Source organism: Nerophis lumbriciformis, linkage group LG19 (assembly GCF_033978685.3).
Source record: "Nerophis lumbriciformis linkage group LG19, RoL_Nlum_v2.1, whole genome shotgun sequence".
NCBI classification, from domain to species: Eukaryota; Metazoa; Chordata; class Actinopteri; order Syngnathiformes; family Syngnathidae; genus Nerophis; species Nerophis lumbriciformis.
The window spans coordinates 30587249-30609538 of record NC_084566.2 but is presented as its reverse complement, the minus strand read 5'-3'; the positions used below and the strand labels follow the sequence as shown (position 1 = coordinate 30609538).

Here is a 22290-nt window from a genome sequence, read left to right as displayed (position 1 = left end):
CGGAAATTATCGGTATCAGTTTTTTTATTATCGGTATCGTTTTTTTTTGTTTTTGTTTTTTTTAATTAAATCAACATAAAAAACACAAGACACACTTTCAATTAGTGCACCAACCCAAAAAAACTCCCTACCCCATTTACACTCATTCACACTCATTCACGCAAAAGGGTTGTTTCTTTCTGTTATTAATATTCTGGTTCCTACATTATATATCAATATATATCAATACAGTCTGCAAGGGATACAGTCCGTAAGCACACATGATTGTGCGTGCTGCTGGTCCACTAATAGTACTAACCTTTAACAGTTAATTTGACTCATTTTCATTAATTACTAGTTTCTATGTAACTGTTTATATATTGTTTTACTTTCTTTTTTATTGAAGAAAATGTTTTTAATTTATTTATCTTATTCATTTTTTTTTTTTTTTTTTTTTAAAAGGACCTTATCTTCACCATACCTGGTTGTCCAAATTAGGCATAATAATGTGTTAATTCCAGGACTGTATATATCGTATCGGTTGATATCGGTATCGGTAATTAAGAGTTGGACAATATCGGAATATCGGATATCGGCAAAAAGCCATTATCGGACATCCCTAGTTTTGATGCTAACAAAGTTTATGGTGACAAAGTTGTCAAGCTTTGAGGGGCGGGGGGTGGGGGGTGGGGGTTACCCACATATGCGGTCCTCTCCAAGGTTTCTCATAGTCATTCACATCGACGTCCCACTGGGGTGAGTTTTTCCTTGCCCTTATGTGGGCTCTGTACCGAGGATGTCGTTGTGGCTTGTGCAGCCCTTTGAGACACTTGTGATTTAGGGCTATATAAATAAACATTGATTGATTGATTGATTGAAGCTTACAGTGTTGTTGATGCTAACAAGGTGGCTGATGCTTGCAGGACAACGAAGGGGCAGAGCCACCAGTAGGAGGCGGGCTGAAACGCAGGAGGACCATCAAAAAGAAAAGAAGAGTGAGTGTTCGCTTCTACAGATTAACCAAAGAGTTCTCTGACGGATGGATCTCACTGTCGTTATAACGCCCCCTTCAGGTCACATCGTTCCGAGTCAAAACGACTCTTCCCAGGATACCCAAACTTAACGCGTCGTCACAGGTAGACACTCCCTTGTCATCATCATGATCAAAGATGAACGTTGATGTCTTCTTTAAAAATGCTTGAGGAAATCCAAAAGATGTCCGGTCTACAACATTCACTTTTTTTGTTTTGTTTTTGCTTTTGCGCCACAGGCCGAAGAAAAGATGCCCATCATTGAGGAGAGTATGGAGCTGCAGGAGATGACCCCAGCCCAGGTTAGCAAGAGTAATTGTTCCCATGGAAACGAACGGAAACACATTTAAAGGGGTCATATTATGATTTTTTTTCCCACATTCAAAACACCTCCTTATGGTCTACATAACATGTAATGGTGGTTCTTTGGTTGACATTTTGCATAGATTATGTTTTACAGACCTACTCAGTGGCCTAGTGGTTAGAGTGTCCGCCCTGAGATCGGTAGGCTGTGAGTTCAAACCCCGGCCGAGTCATACCAAAGACTATAAAAATGGGACCCATTACCTCCCTGCTTGGCACTCAGCATCAAGGGTTGGAATTGGGGGTTAAATCACCCAAAATGATTCCCGGGCGTGGCACCGCTGCTGCCCACTGCTCCCCTCACTTCCCAGGGGGTGAACAAGGGGAGGGGTCAAATGCAGAGGACAAATTTCACCACACCTCGTGGGTGTGTGACAATCATTGGTCACTTTAACTTAACTTAACTTTTTCGAACCTCAGTCTTATCATCTCTTCAGGATGTGCCTTTTTGTAGGTGGTCTTAATTCATACTTGCCAACCTTGAGACTTCCGAATTCGGGGGTGTATATTGTAGCGTCCCAGGAGAGTTAGTGCTGCAAGGGGTTCTGCGTATTTGGTCTGTTGTGTTTATGTTGTGTTACGGTGCGGATGTTCTCCCGAAATGTGTTTGTCATTCTTGTTTGGTGTGGGTTCACAGTGTGGCGCATATTTGTAACAGTGTTAAAGTTGTTTATCCGGCCACCCTCAGTGTGACCTGTGTGGCTGTTGATCAAGTATGCATAGCATTCACTTATGTGTGTGTAAAATGTGAGTGGGCCGGCACGCTGTTTGTATGGAGGAAAAGCGGACGTGACGACAGGTTGTAGAGGACGCTAAAAGCAGAAATCGGGAGAAATTCGGTAGAATGGTTGCCCCGGGAGATTTTTGGGAGGGGCACTGAAATTCAGGAGTCTCCTGGGAAAATCGTGAGGGTTGGCAAGTATGTCTTATTTACGTGACTCCAGTTTGACAGCGTCTTCTCCCCGTCCTCCATGTTATAGTTTTTAGAGTTTCCATATTGAGAGTACTGACAGATATAAGTTAGAACTATACGCTACTTTGAATTAGAAATGGCGACAGCGGAGGATGCATGTGCATGTACAAGCCCCGCAACAGGAGGACAGATAAAAAGATGGAACTTATTGACTACAGCATCGGACCACAATAGCGGACTCGCGCAAAGCTCTTCGGATAAATCTCCACCATATATGGAGATATCCGCTGACGTCACACTTGAGAAAAACGTCACAATGTGGCCGAATTTAAATGGTTTGTTTGTACACTGCAAAAAGTCAGTGTTCAAAAACAAGAAAAAAAATACAAAAATGAGGGGTATTTTATTTGAACTAAGCAAAATTATCTGCCAATAGAACAAGAAAATTCGGCTTGTCAAGACTTTCCAAAACAAGTAAAATTAGCTAACCTCAATGAACCCAAAAATACCCTAAAATAAGTATATTCTCACTAATAACAAGTGCACTTCTCTTGGTAGAAAAAAAAAGAGACCTTTTTGCTCAATATGTTGAAAAATATTCTTAAATTAAGTAAATGCTAGTGCCATTATCTTGACATAATGATATGCGCTCGGCATCATGATTTTTTTTTTCATGCTTGAAGTAAGAAATGAATACTTTAAAAAAGTAGTTTTATACTTGTGAGTGTTGATGACACAGCTTTGCAACAGTTGATATTCTAGTTTCAAGCATGTTTTACTCAATATAGGTCATAAAATCTCAGCTACAAGCTGTAATATCTTACTGAGATCATTTAGGACCAAAACCCTTAAAACAAGTAAAACACTCTAACATAAAATCTGCTTAGTGAGAAGAATTATCTTATCAGATAGAAAATAAGCAAATATCACCCTTATTTGAGATATTTAATCTTACTTAGATTTCAGTTTTTGCAGTGTAGGAAGTATGAAGGAAGGCAAGATTGTTTTATAAATGTCTCCATGGTTTAATTTCACATTTTCAGGACTTGCGGAGATCCCAAATACACAAAAACAGGTACCAATAGGCAATGTTCTCTCTAAGGTGCGCGCCTGTGCAATTGCGCACTGCTCAAGCGTCCTCTGCACACGGCAAATCTATGCCACGCACAAAATCAAATAAAAAAATAAGCGCATAACAATTTTCGACACGACACGGACACGACAGAGAAAACAGTTTTCGTCATCATTGTTCAAATATTTTAACGTCTGTCGAGACGCTTTGAGGACATGAATTCCATCGATCACTTTACTGAGCAAAACTCTTTATTGTTGGCCATAAACACATCACCAAAACATTAGTAAAAAAATTATATCTAGCAAAACTAGTCATTTTCTGCAGTACAAACCAGACCAAAACCAACTTTGTTGTATCAACAGCAGCCGCTCGCTCTTTCTCACTTGCGCCAACACATGCACATATGGCACTTAGCCAGTGATGCATTTACAGCCACGCAAAAAGTCGGACAACTCCAACACCACACATAAAGTGTAATTCCAGGTTGTTACACTATGATTTACCAATCAAATGTGTGCTTATTCCAGTGTCATTTATTAGGAATCTTAATTTATAAATATTAATCATGAAATGCTGTTAGTATATTAAATAAATACTAATAAAAATATATTTTTTACAACAGGAAGTTGCAGGAATGTACACATGATCCCCTGCTTACATCTCATTGTGCAACATGTGAATGTTTTAATGGGAACTAAATGCAATGTCTGAAAGGGGTACAAATTATTTCCAAAGCAGGACCTCCACCCAGACAAACAATACAAGTACACAGTTCATGAAAAACAATATTTTTTGTTCTTGTCATTGTAAGTGGGCCTAAACACTTATATTAGAAAATAACCTCATGGAAATGACTGCTGTCATTTGATTATAATAATAAGAGAATGTTGTCTGTGTTGGCCCTGCGATGAGGTGGGGACTTGTCCAGGGTGTACCCCGCCTTCCGCCCGAATGCGGCTGAGATAGGCTCCAGCACCCCCCGCGACCACGAAAGGGACAAGCGGTAGAAAATGGATGGATGGATGGAGATTGAACTTGTTATTTAGTCAGGTTTGGGACAGGTGTGCTGCTGGTGTAGCCACAGTGTGCACGTCTGATGTTGCTCACATGGGCTCCACTGAATGCTCAGGGAGTTTTTGCGTTTGCTCACACAAATGAAAAATTAGAGGGAACATTGCCAATAGGTATAAAAAGTTGGTTTTGCATAACTCCTTATGTCGGTCCCGCTTTTGTTGACAACCACTCATGTGGAAGCAAGTCAGGCATAAACGTGTTCCACTCTATAGTACTTTTTAATCCTATTCCACTTTTGATTTATCTTTAGGAGAGCACAGTGGAGGTCCAGCCGGTGGAGATGGCAGCGTTCCCGACTGATGGCAGCCTGCTGGATTCAGGGGTGTGTGTGTGTGTGTGTGTGTGTGTGTGTGTGTGTGTGTGTGTGTGTGTGTGTGTGTGTGTGTGTGTGTGTGTGTGTGTGTGTGTGTGTGTGTTTGTGTGTGCGCGTGCATTGCAATATACCTGTGTGTGTTTAGACTGCCATGTTTTCCCTGCAGGAGAGCGACGGCCTGTTGGATTGGTGGAACAATGTAGAAGGTGAAGTTTGACATCACAGGCTTTAATTGTAAAACCTTTTGTCTGGTGCGCCTGACATCTATTCCCTGGCCTCCAGGCTGGTCCACATGGAACGAGACCGCCAATTTCCAAGAGGACGAGGAGCAGATGTACGTGGATTATTTGATAGACGCATACCGTATTTTTCGGACTATAAGTCGCAGTTTTTTTCATAGTTTGGCCGGCGGTGCGACTTATGTGTGAAATTGTTAACACATTACCGTAAAATATCAAATTATATTATGTAGCTCACTCACGTAAGATTTCATGGGATTTAGCGATTAGGAGTGACAGATTGTTTGGTAAACGTATAGCATGTTCTATATGTAATAGTTATTTAGCGTTGGGGGCGGTATGGCGTAGTGGGTAGAGCGGCCGTACCAGTGCGACTTATATATGTTTTTTCCTTCTTTATTATGCATTTTCGGCCGGTGCGACTTATACTCCGGAGCGACTTATACTCCAAAAAAATCGGTATGCCTGCCGTATTTTCCGTATTATAAATCGCAGTTTTTTTCATAGTTTGGCCGGGGGTGCGACTTATACTCAGGAGCGACTTATGTGTGAAATTATTAACACATTAGCGTAAAATATCAAATAATATTATTTAGCTCATTCGCGTAAGAGACTAGACGTATAAGATTTCATGGGATTTAGCGATTAGGAGTGACAGATTGTTTGGTAAACGTATAGCATGTTCTATATGTTATAGTTATTTGAATGACTCTTACCATAATATGTTACGTTAACATACCAGGCACGTTCTCAGTTGGTTATTTATGCCTCATATAATGTACACTTATTCAGCCTGTTGTTCACTATTCTTTATTTATTTTAAATTGCCTTTCAAATGTCTGTTCTTGGTGTTGGGTTTTATCAAATACATTTCCCCAAAAAGTGCGACTTATATATGTTTTTTCCTTCTTTATTATGCATTTTCGGCCGGTGCGACATATACTCCGGAGCGACTTATACTCCAAAAAATTCGGTATGCCTGCCGTATTTTCCGTATTATAAATACCGGTAGCAGTTTTTTCATAGGGGGTGCGACTTATACTCAGGAGCGACTTATGTGTGAAATTATTAACACATTACCGTAAAATATCAAATAATATTATTTAGCTCATTCACGTAAGAGACTAGATGTATAAGATTTCATGGGATTTAGCGATTAGGAGTGACAGATTGTTTGGTGAACGTATAGCATGTTCTATATGTTATAGTTATTTGAATGACTCTTACTATAATATGTTACGTTAACATACCAGGCACGTTCTCAGTTGGTTATTTATGCCTCATATAACGTACACTTATTCAGCCTGTTCACTATTCTTTATTTATTTTAAATTGCCTTTCAAATGTCTATTCTTGGTGTTGGGTTTTATCAAATACATTTCCCCAAAAAATGCGACTTATACTCCAGTGCGACTTATATACGTTTTTTTTCCTTCTTTATTATGCATTTTCGGCCGGTGCGACTTATACTCCGAAAAAAATACGGTAGGTGTGTCTAATGAAGTGGTCAATGAGCGTCCTCTTCCTCCCTGCAGAGCGATGGAGGAGGCAGCTGACCGCGTCTACATGGGCGCACGTCTGTTTGTGCACCTCTTCAACCAGCGGGGGGCTTCCTTGCAGAAATCCATTCTTGAGCTTTTGGCCGTGGCCGACGGCGCTGACCAATTCCACAAGAAGACAGTGTCAGTCGCGGTGGGAGGAGGCGTGGCCAGCGTGGCCGGCAGCTTGGCCACCATCACGGGCCTCATCCTGGCGCCGTTCACCTTCGGCGCCTCCATCATCGTCACGGCGGTAGGCATCGGCGTGGCCACTGCGGGCAGCATCACATCGGCGACGGCCAACATCACGGACGCGGTCCACTCCAATATGGACCGCAAGAAGATAGAGAAGATGATCCAGGCCTACCAGGAGAAAATTAAGGACATCCGGGAATGTTTGGAGTTTGTGCAGGCGGGTATGGACACGCTGCAGGAGTGGGACTTTGAGAAGTACTGCGAGAGCGCCACTAAGAAGGCACTGAACCACAACATCAAGCATGTGATGAAGGAGGGCGGCCGGGCCGGTAAAGCCCTCATGATCAACACGGACAAGCTCATCAGCACCGTGCAGGTCTTGGGTGCGGCGGGTGGCGCTGCCAAAGCCGTGCAGGCTGTCAGCGTCACCACGGGGGTGATGTCGGCGCTCTTCCTGCTGCTCGACGTCTTCTTCCTTGCCAAGGATTCCCACGAGCTCCACAAAGGTGCCAAAACCAAATTTGCCACCAAAATCAGAGAAGTGTGCAAAGAGCTGCAGGACGGCCTCCTGGAGCTGAACAAGGTCAAGACGCAACTGCAGAAGACCATGGATGGCATCGAGGTGGAGGAGTACGAGGCGATTGAGGAGGTGGAGGTAGAAGTGGATGACGACCTAGAGTCGGATCCCAATAAGATGGCAGAGCTGGACCAGGAGTTGGACCTTATGGAGGAGAAACTGGACAAGAAGATTGAGGAGGAGAAGAGGATTAAAGATGAGGAAACGCGAAGCATCAAGGTAAAGGAGGAGGAAAAAGAGGAGGAGTCAGGAGAAAAGAAGAAGAAGGAGGGGACAAAGAAGAAGGACAAAGAGGCCGAGAACCGAGTCGCAGCTTGGAAAGAGAAACGGGAACAAGACGAAACAAGTTTGCGTAAAAAGGCTGTTGAGAAAACAAAAGAGAGCGACGAACCTCCCAGCAAGACTGGAGATTCTAAAAGGAGCAACAATCCAGAAAAGGAACGCGGCCACAGAGAAGACGGAGGAATGACTTGGAATCCAACAGGACGAGCAGACAGCGGGAGCACGAGGACGCATGGGAGCGAGTCTGCCGATCTGGAGCGAGGACCTGCCAAAAACGAAAGCGACTCGAAGGACGGTCGAAAGAAACCGTTTTGGGAGAAGGGACTCAAAGACTGGAAGAAGGAAAAGACAGGAAGCAGAGACGATACCGGAGGAAGCAAAGAGAGAAGGGACTCTTCGGAGCGGGAACCGGCGGAGCAGCAGGTGGCGACGAGGGAAGAGCAGGGGAAAAGCCAAGTTAGGAGGGAGTCGCATCGGGAGTCGCATCGGGAGTCGCTTAGGGAGTCGCTTAGGGAGTCGCTTCGGGAGTCGCTTTGGAGCCACGAAAGCAGCCAGAGGGAGAACGCGGAGGAGAGGACATCTGACAACCACAAGAGTCACCACCAAAGAGCGGAGGAGAGCGCTGAGGAAAGACAAGGAACCCGAATCGAAAGCACCCGCAAGAAGTTTGAGAGAGAGAAGGAGGAGGAGCACAAAGAGAGAGGAGAGAGGAGAGGAAGCGACCGAGAGAGGAGAGGAAGCGACCGAGAGAGGAGAGGAAGCGACCGAGAGAGGAGAGGAAGCGACCGCGAGAGGAGAGGAAGCGATCGTGAACAAAGTCGCCGGGAGTCTCGCCATCTTTCCAGTAAGCTGCTTGATGATGGACTCTACATTTAGGTTTGAAGCCGTTTACACTGCGGATCCTGTTCTCATTAGCATTTAGTTGCAATTTAGACAAAAAGTCACACACTGATTAGTAGAGAACTCACATTTTAGCTCAGCCTTTTTATGTGCCCTTGTTGTTTGTCCCAACTTTTGACTTTTTGGCGGGGATACACTTTTTTTTTACTGAATTCTAATGTGAACTCACCAGATTGCAAATGTTCAGGAGACCACTCATTTTTATATTTTAGTGCAATATATGAACTCCTGAGTCCTAAATCCTCAAACACAAATAATCTTGTGAGCACAACAATCCCTAAGAGGCGTTATTTTGCATTACAACACTTGTGCTTTTATACAAATGCTAAAACATGCCAGTGTGGGAACTTCAACTGTGCATCTTGTTGTGTGTGTGTGTGTGTGTGTGTGTGTGTGTGTGTGTGTGTGTGTGTGTGTGTGTGTGTGTGTGTGTGTGTGTGTGTGTGTGTGTGTGTGTGTGTGTGTGTGTGTGTGTGTGTGTGTGTGTGTGTGTGTGTTCACGCACAATAGTTTAACCGTCTGGGGACATTTGATTTTAATTATCGTTCAAACAAAACGGGACATAAAAGTTCATACGTTTTTAAAGAGCTTGAAAACATTTTTTATTTTTTTATTTTTTTTTGCTCAACTTTTTTATTAAACTTCAGTCCTGAACAAAAATAGCAAACTTATAAGATTTTTTTTTTAATCTTTTGAGAGCCTTTTGATCGGGTAATGTCACAGGTTTAATGTAGTAAAATAAATCTTCTTATGCAAATGTACGCTAATTAAAAAGTGTTTGATCAAAAGGCCTTCAAAATGTTAAGATAAAATGAAATAAAACATTACATGTTTGGTATTCTTGTTTAGGGCCAAAGTTTATTTGAGCAAAAAAAGACATATATGTACATTATTGTCAAATAACTTCCAGTGTATTGTACACCTTTGAAAGAATTGGACATTACAATTAAAAAATGTAAGATAAACCCCCTGTGGTAAAATCAAGTATAATGCAGTGACAACAATAACAATAATATAGCAAATATTTACTGAAAGAACACAAATGTCAGTCTTTGTCCCCCGAGGGTTAAAAATATGAAATGTCATTGTTATTCAATGGTGATCAAACATTTGAGGTGGACAGGGGAGATTACCAACAATAGGTCAAAATGACTTTAATTATTCTGGAAGAATATTTTGTGAAAAATAATATTTAAACATAGTTGATACATTTTCTATATAATGGTGTCTTGTTTAATTTTCATGTAGTTCCTCCATCACCTTCAGGCTGCTCTTTTATGTCTCAATGTTCTTTTTACTGGTGTTGGGTTTCATATTCAGCAAATAAAGTATTTAAGTGCCAGCGTTAATTGTTTTATTTTATTAATTTTAATTTATGCACCCACATCTGTGGTCCTCTCCAAGGTTTCTCATTGTCCCATTGGGTTGAGTTTTTCCTTGCCCTGATGTGGGATCTGAACCGAGGCTGTCGTTGTGGCTTGTGCAGCCCTTTGAGACACTCGTGATTTAGGGCTATATAAATAACATTGATTGATTGATTGATTATACATAACTTCCTACAAGAACTTACAGGAATATAGGAAACTTCACCTGCGGTGTCCAGTATCCATTATTTATTTCACAGTCACACTGATTTCATTTTTTTGCTAAAAAGTTACTAAGTCGTGTCGGATGGTATTGTTCTAAAAAAAAAAAAAAAACATCGGCCCTGAATCGTACCGGCAACCACAAATTCTGAATCAAATGGAATCGTTGTTAAAACAAATCGTTACACCCCAAGATGTTTGCGTGGAAAAAAATGAAATATTTACATACAATATGAAATCAATGATGGGTTCTCCGTTCTCTGTGAAGCCATTTGAGAGTTTAGAAAAGCGCTGTATAAATGGGGATGGCATGGCGCGATTTGGAGAGTGGCCGTGCCAGCATCCTGAGGGTTCCTGGTTCAATCCCCACCTTCTATCAACCTCGTCACGTCCATTGTGTCCTTGAGCAAGACACTTCACCCTTGCTCCTGATGAGTTGTGGTTAGGGCCTTGCATGGCAGCTCCCACCATCAGTGTGTGAATGTGTGTGTGAATGGGTGAATGTGGAAATTGTGTCAAAGCGCTTTGAGTACCGGTACCTTGAAGGTAGAAAAGCGCTATACAAGTATAACCCATTTACCATAAATCTAATCCATTATTATTATAGCTGCTGACAGAAGCACATTGTATATATGTTATATAATTTCATAGTTGGTTAGAATAAATACAATGTATAAATGTAAGTTCATATTTACATATAATGTGATTAAAAATGTATTTCCTTTGGTAAATTCATGCAAGTATATGTTAACTTTATTTTTGTTACAAAACCCACGTAAATTGGAGGGGAATATATTTTTTGTTCCGGTTTGGTCACATTGTTGTGGGGGACAATTAATAGGTGACGGAATAAGGGAAGCAGCATGAGGCATTTGATGGAAGACGTTAATGGAGTCTCGGCTTGAAAATACACTTTATTCCCTCGGAGTTTGTGAAGCCAATGAGGTATTTTTCTTTCTGATAATGTATGTGAAATCAATGTGTTTTCTTTTATTTGGTGTCAGACTAATTGTAAGTTCTGTTTTTCTTATTTATTTGTACTGACGGCATTATTTTGGCATCGTTGTTAACGAGAAGAAGGCGAGGCTGAAATAAATGTCTGCGTGAGAAAAAGGAACAACTTGAGCCTTGATTAAGACCTCGGAGGGAGTGACAATTATTATTATTAATACACAGGTAAATATATTCATCCATCCATTTCCTACCGCTTATCCCTTTCGGGGTCGCAGGGGGTGCTGGAGCCTATCTCAGCTACAATCGGGCGGAAGGCGGTGTACACCCTGGACAAGTCGCTACCTCATCACAGGTAAATATATATATATATATACATATATATTGTGTCAGAAAGTGTTTTAGTCTTATCTTATTCTGACGCAGTTTTGAGATGTTAGATTTCCTGTGCTCTTAATTTGGCAATCTCGTCTGAGACGTCACTTCCTATTTGTAGCGTTTCTGCGTAATATGGGTGATTGTGTAAACAGCATTGTGTGCGTTCCTGACTAAAATGTAATTACAAGTCGAATATAGCACGGTTATTAATGCTAAAATGCCTATAATGTTTTAGATGTAGCCTTAACCGAGTGTTTGTTTGCAACAATGTTTCTGCTTGACGATATAATTCGCCAGCGCAACTTTCGCCCTGTTAATACTTCTTGTTACACAGTAGTTACCCTATCCTACCACTAGAGGGCGACACAGACCACGTTTAAAGCACTGCCTAAATCAACAGTGCTCATTCTCCATTCATCTCTAATGGACTGCTTTAATAGTCCATGTACACTTGTTTGTATATTTGTTTTATAACACATTGTAGAGTATATTATATTATATATAACATTATACATAGGCTGTTATATTATTGCATATTATATTGCCTGAATGTATCCTAATCATTCTTTGTATGTGTTCCCTTTAGACCCCCCACACACACCCACACACACTTGTTCAACTTCACCATTAAAGAGTGCCTGAAAGCCTCTCTGTGCCCTACTCTCTGACCGGAGTCCTTGTCCTAAGAAGATATCAGACCAGCATCCCGCATCCAGAGTAACCTACTCTATCACATATACAGGTATATTGAATATATTAGTGTCTATGCGCGTCACTAAAGTGATGAAATGCAGCATTCACCTTGGAATGCGGCTCCATATTGAACGGTTGCGTGGAAGACGCAAAGAGAGATGCGGGAAACACAAACCATGATGGAGAAGTCGTGGAAGAACTGTCTGGATGTCTGGATGCCAGACAGCCAGCGTGCTTAAATGATGGTAAGAAGGATATACGTTCAAATAAAAGCTCAAGGATTGACATAACGCTACCATCAAATTGGCTAACTCCTGTGAGTAGAATGTTATCGAAAAAAACAAGTTCGATCTAATACTCGTATTAAATGGAATCAAAAATTCTGTTACACGTTGTAAAAAATGGCTGTAAAAACTACGGCAAGCAAATATTAAAGAGCAACGGTAAAACACCAAAATAAACTAAAATAGTTTATCACAGTAGCAAATGCAGTGGATTCCTGCAAACCAAGAAACAGTAGGTAACCTGAATGACTATGGTTATAATCAAAGAAAACGCATGACTTTACTGTGAAAATAATGAATAATTGTACATGCATTTGCAAATACTGTAATGTCTCAAGCGTGCAAATACTCTAAAAATTACGGTATTATTCTGTCTAATAATTGAGGTGGGGGTAGGGGGTGTATATTGTAGCGTCCCGGAAGAGTTACTGCTGCAAGGGTTTCTGGGTATTTGTTCTGTTGTGTTACGGTGCGGATGTTCTCCCGAAATGTGCTTGTCATTCTTGTTTGGTGTGGGTTCACAGTGTGGCGCATATTTGTAACAGTGTTAAAGTTGTTTATACGGCCACCCTCAGTGTGACCTGTATGGTTGTTGACCAAGTATGATTTGCATTCACTTGTGTGTGTGTGAAAAGCCGTAGATATTATGTGACTGGGCCGGCACGCAAAGGAAGTGCTTTTAAGGTTTGTTGGCGATCTGTACTTCTCCCTACGTCCGTGTACACAGCGGCGTTTTAATAAGTCATAAATTTTACTTTTTGAAACCGATACCGATAATATCCGATATTACATTTTGAAGCATTTATCGGCCGATACTATCGGCAGTCCGATATTATCGGACATCCCTACTAACAACATGTTTTCCTGTCATTTTGTGGCAATTTGTTTCAGACATTGAGTGGTTATGTCTGTGCTTTATTGCAAACTGCATCGAAATGAACCACACTGTGTGTTTAAGTGTACTGGAACTGGTTGCAAGCATCTATTTAACAGAATTGGATCATTGAAGGCTCACTTTTAATAGCTCACATGAAGGAAACAGTTGCGGAAGACCATGTTGTGAGTTGTCCAGTGAAAGGTTGTACAAAACCTTTCATGTTAAAATCCTCATGTACCGCTTTCTTGTCTCGGAAACACAGGCATTTTGCAGATACAAGATACAGCGGTGGAAAGGTTAGCGCTCGTGCCTCACAGTGAGAAGGTCCTCGGTTAAATTCCCATAGTCCCATTTCTGTGTGGAGTTTGCATGTTCTCCCAGTGACTGTGTGGGTTCACTCTAGGTACTCTGGCTTCCTCCCACCTCCAAAGACATGCCCATGGGTATAGGTTGATTGGCAACACTAAATTGGCCCTGATTTGTTTTACGGTGAATTCCTGGCAACTACAGCTGCCGGTATTTTACCGTATATTCTATAGTTTTTTGTAAACAGGTTAACAATATATCAGTTTTTTTCATAGCAATTTATCGTAAACAAAAACAGTTATCAACAGTATTAATCAAATTAACGGATTCAACATCAACCTACCAGAATGTCCTATACCAGGGGTGTCAAACTAATTTTAGATCGGGGGCCACATGGAGAAAACTTCAGATTGTCTTCTTTGTTTAAAAATAGAACAAGCTCATTCTGAAAATGTACAAATCATAATGTTGTTGTTGTTGTGTTAATAGTATTCAATCTTTATTTGTCGTTATTTATACTTTCTGAATAGATTATATGATAATGTTCATCAGTCTTTTTTTCTTTCTTTCTTTAGTTTATTTCGAACATGAACACACTTACATCATAATACATCACACAATTTCATATCATTTCATTTTACATCATGCCCGAAAAGGAGTAGGAAGAAGCAAAGCTTATTTAATCCTACCCCTTTCCCACTTCAAAGCGTTTACAAATATATAGAATCATTTACTGACCTTTTTATATAATAAAATAACATCTATGAATTAGTATACAACAGTTTTGTAATATGTAATTAATTAATTAATTCAGTCATTATTAACATACTGAGATGAAGAATATCTTATTTTCAATAAGGTTGAAAGTATTTATCATAATTCTTCTTCTTTGTACTCTGTAAGCACTATTATTTTGAACAACCTCTGGATCATATAAGTACAATTTTTAACTTCTTTACTTAATCCATTCCATAATTTAATTCCACATACTGATATGCTAAAAGTTCTAAGTGTTGTACGTGCATATAAATGTTTTAAATAATTTTTTCCTCTAAGGTTATATTTCTCCTCTTTAGTTGAGAAGAATTGTCGACTCATTGGTGTGAATTTTTCATCTATCAAGATAAAAAAAATATCAAAATCAAATTACGGGATGTTATTTGTGTAGTTTGCTCATAACATCATGTGGTTTATTTTAATTTTTTTTACATATGTAGCATAATATACAAAGAATTGCTATTGCGACATCTGGTGGACACATTTAGAACAGCAGTTTCTTTCATTCAAAAATTCCGTCTCATTTTTATACTATAAAACCTCCGGCCCGCTGGCCTTACATTCGACACCCATGTCTTATACATTCTGACTGTATTTTTTATAGGTGAATTCCTGGCAACCACAAATTACAAATTATCGTTAATTGTGCAGATTTTCTTTCTACAGTGGAGGAGAAGATCAATGAAGTTATGTCATGTGTCAGAAACTACCGGAAAGCATGCTAAAAAAAAAAAGATATTGCAATTATTTAATAAGATATTGGAAGAAAGGAAGATGCCAAAATATTGGAAGAATGCATTAATACTGCTGTTCAATAAATCTGGTAAGGATGCTAAGTATGCTGAGGTAGACCTATTGCCCTAACCTCATATTTATATAAGTCATACTTGCCAACCCTCCCGGATTTTCCGGGAGACTCCCGAAATCCAGCGCCTCTCCCGAAAACCTCCCGGGACAAATTTTCTCCCGAAATTCAGGCGGAGCTGGAGGCCACGCCCCCTCCAGCTCCATGCGGACCTGAGTGACGTGTTGACAGCCTGTTCTCACGTCTGCTTTCCCACGATATAAACAGCATGCCTGCCCAATCACGTTATAACTGTAGAATGATGGAGGGCGAGTTCTTGGTTTCTTATGTGGGTTTATTGTTAGGCAGTTTCATTAACGTCCTCCCAGCGCGGTAACAACACACAACAGCAGTCAAGTTTTTGTCTACCGTAAAGCAGTTTGTCTGCCGTAAACAGCAATGTTTTGACACTTTTAAACAGGACAATACTGCCATCTACTGTACATGCATATGTAACCCACCCATAATGTGTCACATTTTTGTGTTGATTTATTTATTTTATTTTGTGGTTTGAATTCGTTTTTGGAGATGTCACTACACATTTATCAGTATTCACATTGGTCAGTAGGGGGCAGTAGGGCATTTCTTCCCAATTGAATGCTATCACCTGCAGACCGGAAGTGTCTTGTCATTCTGATGAGAGCGACCAGTCTGTGAACAATTGAAACGTCCTGTGTGCTTTTTCCTCCTGTATAACAGGTTAGTTTTGGTGAATCAACTCACTGAATAATATCCATGTGATCTTTATAAGTTTAAGTACACATTCTGATGGTGGAGCCTAACTCTAAAGTGTTTGTGAGTTGTAGTTTGTATTTGTGAATGAATCCAGTGCACAGCTGCAGTAATCAATACAAAAAGGCGACGTGAGTATGCAATGTTTATATAGGAACTTCTGATCCTAATTCAGACTCCCAAATTAGAGCTCCCGTTTTCTTATTGATTTTATAATGTATATTTGTATAATGTGTGTGTTCTGAAATAGTGACAGAGAATAGAACAAGGATGGACAATTCAACCCTTAACTCAACAATGAGTAGAGTGTTATATGTGTGTATATGTGTAAATAAATGAACACTGAAATTCAAGTATTTATTTTATTTATTTATTTATATATATATATATATATATATATATATAATAAAAAAAATATATATAGCTAGAATTCACTGAAAGTCAAGTATTTCTTATATATGTATATATATATATGTATATATGTTAACCACGCCCCCCACCCCCCACCTCCCGAAATGGGAGGTCTCAAGGTTGGCAAGTATGATATAAGTGGATGGAAAAAGTTATTGTCAGGAGACTGAATTTTTTACTTGAAAGTCGGGGACTACTGGCCACATAGTGTGCTTTTAGGAAAGGACAATCAACAAATAGAGAAGACTCAGAATGAAGGAAATAATGTTTGCTGTGTTTTTTGACATAGAAAAGGCTTATGACTTGATGTGGCGGGAACAAGATGGTAATTAGAGGTAAGTTCTATAATTGGGTTGTTGATTTTCTATCCAACAGGAAATTCAAAGTTCAGGTCGGATCAGAAGTGTCTGATGAATATGAGATTGTAAATGGTGGAAAAAAAGGAATTTTACAATGTAGTTTTGAGGCGACTCCACTAAGGGTCAGTGTGGCATCTGTGATGTGTTTGCAACTTTGCAAATGGGTAGGGGGCTGCAAAGAGGCCTGAGTTGGATGAGCGCCAAGAAAAATGAAGTTTTGTGTTTGAGAGAACTCGTAGCTTTGGGAGGTAAATATATTCCGAATAAATGAAAGTGTTATGCAGTTTACCTAATGTTCTGTAGGGAAATGGTGGCGGTATTAGTTTCATATGTGTGGCTTTCCCACAGCAATAAGTAAAGTAGAAGAGCGGTCATGTTGCTGGGGATTTAAGCTATCTCCCAGTAAATATTGCTATGATGCTTACCACACTGCAAAAAGTCAGTGTTCAAAAACAAGGGTAAAAAATACAAAAATTAGGGGTATTTTATTTGAACGAAGCAAAATTATCTGCCAATAGAACAAGAAAATTCGGCTTGTCAAGACTTTCCAAAACAAGTAAAATTAACGGACCAAAAAATACCTTAAAATAAGTATATTCTCACTAATAACAAGTGCACTTTTCTTGGTAGAAAAAAATGAGACTTCTTTGCTCAATATGTTAAAAAATGTTCTTAAATTAAATAAATGCTAGTGCCATTATCTTGACATAATGATATGCGCGCGGCATCATGATTTTTTTTTTCATGCTTCAAGTAAGAAATTATTACTTTAAAAAAGTAGTTTTATACTTGTGAGTGTTGATGACACAGCTTTGCAACACTTGATATTCTAGTTTCAAGCATGTTTTACTCAATATAGGTCATCAAATCTCAGCTGCAAGCTGTAATATCTTACTGAGATCATTTAGGACCAAAACCCTTAAAACAAGTAAAACACTCTAACATAAAATCTGCTTATTGAGAAGAATTATCTTATCAGACAGAAAATAAGCAAATATTACCCTTATTTGAAATATTGAATCTTACTTAGATTTCAGTTTTTGCAGTGCAGGAAGAAAGGTATATAATCACTACATTAAACTATATGGAAAAAGTTGACTATTTTAAATATCTTGGCATGTGGTTAGACCAAAAATGTATGAGAAAGATTCATATTGAAAAAAGTGGAAGCTAAGTGAAAAAGATAAACTTAATGAGAGCTATTGCTGTGAAAGATTGGGGAGCAGACCAACAATCATTAAAGAATAAACATAGAGCCGCTATTGATTATGGAGGTTTCATTCATGGGACGGCAGCTAAAACACATGAAATGAAAATAGAGAGGAACATAAACAAAGCATTTTGGATCTGTACAGGAGCAGTGAAAACAACAGCGTTTAAAGTGATACAGATTGAGGTTGGAGACGCACCGTCAGACCGCCGCAGAGATAAATTAATGCTTCATATTGGAGTCGACTCAAGGAATGTGGCCATGAAAACCTTGCTAAAAGTGTTATTCAGGAATGTTGGGAATATAAAACCTAAAAAGGAAATAGTTTAGGACAGTGTTTTTCAACCTTTTTTGAGCCTAGGCACACTTTTTGCGTTGAAAAAATGCGGAGGCACACCGCCAGCAGAAATCATTAAAAAACAAAACTCAGTTGACAGTAAAAAGTTGTTGTCGTAATTGTTGGATATGACTTTAAAGCATAACCAAGCATGCATCACTATAGGTCTTGTCTCAAAGTAGGTGTACTGTCACCACCTGTCACATCACACCCTGACTTATTTGGACGTTTTTGCTGTTTTCCTGTGTGTAGTGTTTTAGTTCTTGTCTTGCGCTCCTATTTTAGTGGCTTTTTCTCTTTTTTTGGTATTTTCCTGTAGCAGTTTCATGTCTTCCTTTGTGCGATATTTCCCGCATCGACTTTGTTTTAGCAATCAAGAATATTTCAGTTGTTTTTATCCTTCTTTGTGGGGACATTGTTGATTGTCATGTTCGGATGTACATTGTGGACGCCGTCTTTGCGCCACAGCAAGTCTTTGCTGTCGTCCAGCATTCTGTTTTTGTTTACTTTGTAGCCAGTTCAGTTTTAGTTTCGTTCTGCACAGCCTTCCCTAAGCTTCAATGCCTTTTCTTAGGGACACTCACCTTTTATTTATTTTTAGTTTAAGCATTAGACACCCTTTTACCTCCACGCTGCCTCCCGCTGTTTCCAAAATCTACAAAGCAATTAGCTACCTGCTACCACCTACTGATATGGAAGAGTATTACACGGTCACTCTGCCGAGCTCTCGACAGCACCAACACTAAACAACAACACATCATTTACAGACTATAATTACTGGTTTGCAAAAAATATTTTTTACCCCAAATCGGTGAAATTAGATAATCTCCCACGGCACACTAGACTGTATCTCACGGCCACACTAGTGTGCCGCGGCACAGTGGTTGGAAAAACACTGGTGTAGACTACTGAATGATCTACACCAGTGGTTCTTAAACTGGGTTCGATCGAACCCTAGGGGTTCAGAGAGTCGGGCTCAGGGGTTCGGCGGAGGTCAAAACACACTCGACTCATCGTGAAGTGAAGTGAATTATATTTATATAGCGCTTTTCTCTAGTGACTCAAAGCGCTTTTACATAGTGAAACCCCCAATATCTAAGTTACATTTAAAGCAGTGTGGGTGGCACTGGGAGCAGGTGGGTAAAGTGTCTTGCCCAAGGACACAACGACAGTGACTAGGGGATCAAACCTGGAACCCTCAAGTTGCCGGCACTGCCACTCTACCAACCGAGCTATACCGCCCCAGTCGTGTAAATAAAAACTTCTCCCTATCGGCGTATTACGGATACGGCAACAGCAGAAGTCACACTGATTTGCAATTGTGTAATTTGTTGTGAGTTTATGCACTGTGTTGGTTTTGTTGTTTGAACAATGTGATGTTCATGCACGGTTCATTTTGTGCACCAGTAAAAAAAAAAACATGGTAACACTTTAGTATGGGGAACATATTCACCATTTATTAGTTGCTTATTAACATGCAAATTAGTAACATATTGGCTCTTAACTAGTCATTATTAAGTACTTATTAATGCCTTATTCTGCATGGCCTTATTATAACCCTAACCCTCTAACCCTGGCCCTAACACTAACCCTAACCAAATAACTCTAAATTAAGTCTTTGTTACGTAGAATATGTTCCCCTAGTGTCCAAAAAACTCTAAATTAAGTCTTTGTTACTTAGAATATGTTCCCCATACTAAAGTGTTACCAAAAACAAAAAACTTATTGTAACCCTAACCCTCTAATCCTGGCCCTAACACTAACCCTAACCAAATAACTCTAAATTAAGTCTTTGTTACTTAGAATATGTTCCCCATACTAAAGTGTTACCAAAAACATATAACTTATTATAACCCTAACCCTCTAATCCTGGCCCTAACACTAACCCTAACCAAATAACTCTTAAATTAAGTCTTTGTTACTTAGAATATGTTCCCCATACTAAAGTGCTACCAAAAACATAACTTTGTCTTGAAATTGAAAAAAAAAAAACATTTTATTTTTCACTAAAGAAGGGTTCGGTGAATGCGCATATGAAACTGGTGGGATTCGGTACCTCCAACAAGGTTAAGAACCACTGATCTACACACTATTGCCATCTAAAGTCTTGAAATTGCACTGTATGCAGAGTCTGCTATTTAACACAGTACAGTACAATACAGAGGTGTGGACTCGAGTCACATGACTTGGACTCGAGTCAGACTCGAGTCATGAATTTGATGACTTTAGACTCGACTTGACAAAATGTAAAAAGACTTGCAACTCGACTTAGACTTTAACATCAATGACTTGTGACTTCACTTGGACTTGAGCCTTTTGAATTGACATGACTTGCTACTTTCCCCAAAACCCAAAGATGAAAAAGTTATTTGGGAGCGCTCCGTATTTTTCATTGTGTACTTGTCTATCAGCGTTGCGTGTGTCAGCTGGTGTGCTGTCAGTACAACAGCCAATCAAATTAGATCTACTTTGTTTTCATCACACAGCATTCATCCAATCAAATTGCAGGACAACCAACGAAGAAGACATGTCCAAACCACACGCCAGTGAACAAAAAAATGATACCTAAAATAATTTCGTTTGGGTATAAAAATTACGAGGTGGTCAACACAAAACGGTTTGCAGTATGCAACACATGCGGTTCGAAAATTACTGATGGAGAGGCAACAACTTCCAACTTCGTCCGGCATTTGAAGTTGCACAAAGAACGGTAAGTTTTGAATGAAAGATAACGTTTATTGGCTAAGTAACGTGACTTTTATTTGCTGTGTAGTTAAATCAGAGAGGCTGTAAACTCACTGCTAACGTTATAACGTTATTGCAAACACGGGAATCTGTTGCAGTTCACTACCTTATTCATACTTTTTGTTCAGTGATTTTTTTTAAGCAGGGTTACGTTAGTCAATATATCACACGTAACGTTAGACGGCGGTCAGCAGCACCGCGTATTTTAGCCACCTAAAAAAAGACAAAAATAGTAAAATAAAGGTCAGTTAAAATGTATACTATATTATGAATAAGTGTACCGTTTTAGCTAGCTTTCTGACATACTGTTGGTTGTTTACCTCAGTGGTCCCCAACCACCGGGCCGCGGCCCGCTACTGGTCCGTGGATCACAAGAAATATATATATATTTTTTTTCTTTTTTTAATTAAATCAACATAAAAAACACAAGATACACTTACAACTAGTGCACCAACCCAAAAAAACTCTCCCCCCCCTTTTGTTCTGGGCATTTAACATGAAGACTCTTCCTTCACTGTTCCGAGTGGCCATGAGAGTCTTGGCAGTGCCTGCCTCCAGTGCTCCAGTGGAGCGAGTTTTCAGCCATGGTGGCATCATACTACGCCCCCATCGTGCACAAATGACTGACAGACTCTTGGCTAATTTGGTCTTTTGCAAATGCAATGCAGCATAGGGCCCTGACATATAAAAAGTACAACTTTTTTGTTATGTTCACGTATATGTCATGTTTTTTCAATGTTAACACTTTTGTACAAATAAGTACATTTGCACTTTATTTTTCAATGTGTTTGTTCTGTAAAGGAATGAGTTAATGTTTAAAATGACTGGTTAATATAGTGCTTATTATAAAGTGCAATGTCAGCACAATTTTCTTTCCTGCAATTTAAAATGCACTTGTTTTAATAAATAAATACAGCGTTTGAAAAGCATACACAATCTGTGTTAATATATTAGTCTGTGGTTAAAAGGACTTGAAAGGACTCGAAACTCAAAATGCAGGACTTAGGACTTGACTTGAGACTTTCCAGTCTTGACTTTGGACTTGACTCGGGGCTTGCCTGTCTTGACTCGGGACTTGACTCGGACTTGAGGGCAAAGACTTGAGACTTACTTGTGACTTGCAAAACAATGACTTGGTCCCACCTCTGGTACAATACTTGCAAATGAGACACGGAAGTTTAAGAAAACAAGATAAGAATTGGACAGCACAGCTCAGTGTTAAATGTTAAATTAAAAAGGTGAGATATTTTTAAACAATTAACATTTATTAACACATTGAACACACACAACAGTACCAAAATTTGGTACCTTTGTGTACAAG

The 22290-nt window shown here is 39.6% G+C and overlaps 1 protein-coding gene across 6 annotated transcripts in view; it reads left to right on the top strand.

Annotated features, from left to right (window-relative positions):
- Positions 1-8953, top strand: part of LOC133618522 (uncharacterized) — a 59317-nt gene extending 50364 nt beyond the window's left edge. For all 6 annotated transcript variants that reach the window (XM_072915226.1, XM_072915225.1, XM_061978969.2 and 3 more), the window contains 7 exons: positions 903-974; positions 1053-1115; positions 1250-1312; positions 4686-4757; positions 4915-4954; positions 5031-5082; positions 6523-8953. In XM_072915226.1, the coding sequence (XP_072771327.1) occupies positions 903-974; positions 1053-1115; positions 1250-1312; positions 4686-4757; positions 4915-4954; positions 5031-5082; positions 6523-8455 (2295 nt within the window). In that variant the 3' untranslated portion in view covers positions 8456-8953. The remainder of the gene's footprint in view (positions 1-902; positions 975-1052; positions 1116-1249; positions 1313-4685; positions 4758-4914; positions 4955-5030; positions 5083-6522) is intronic.
- Positions 8954-22290: the final 13337 nt, after the last annotated feature.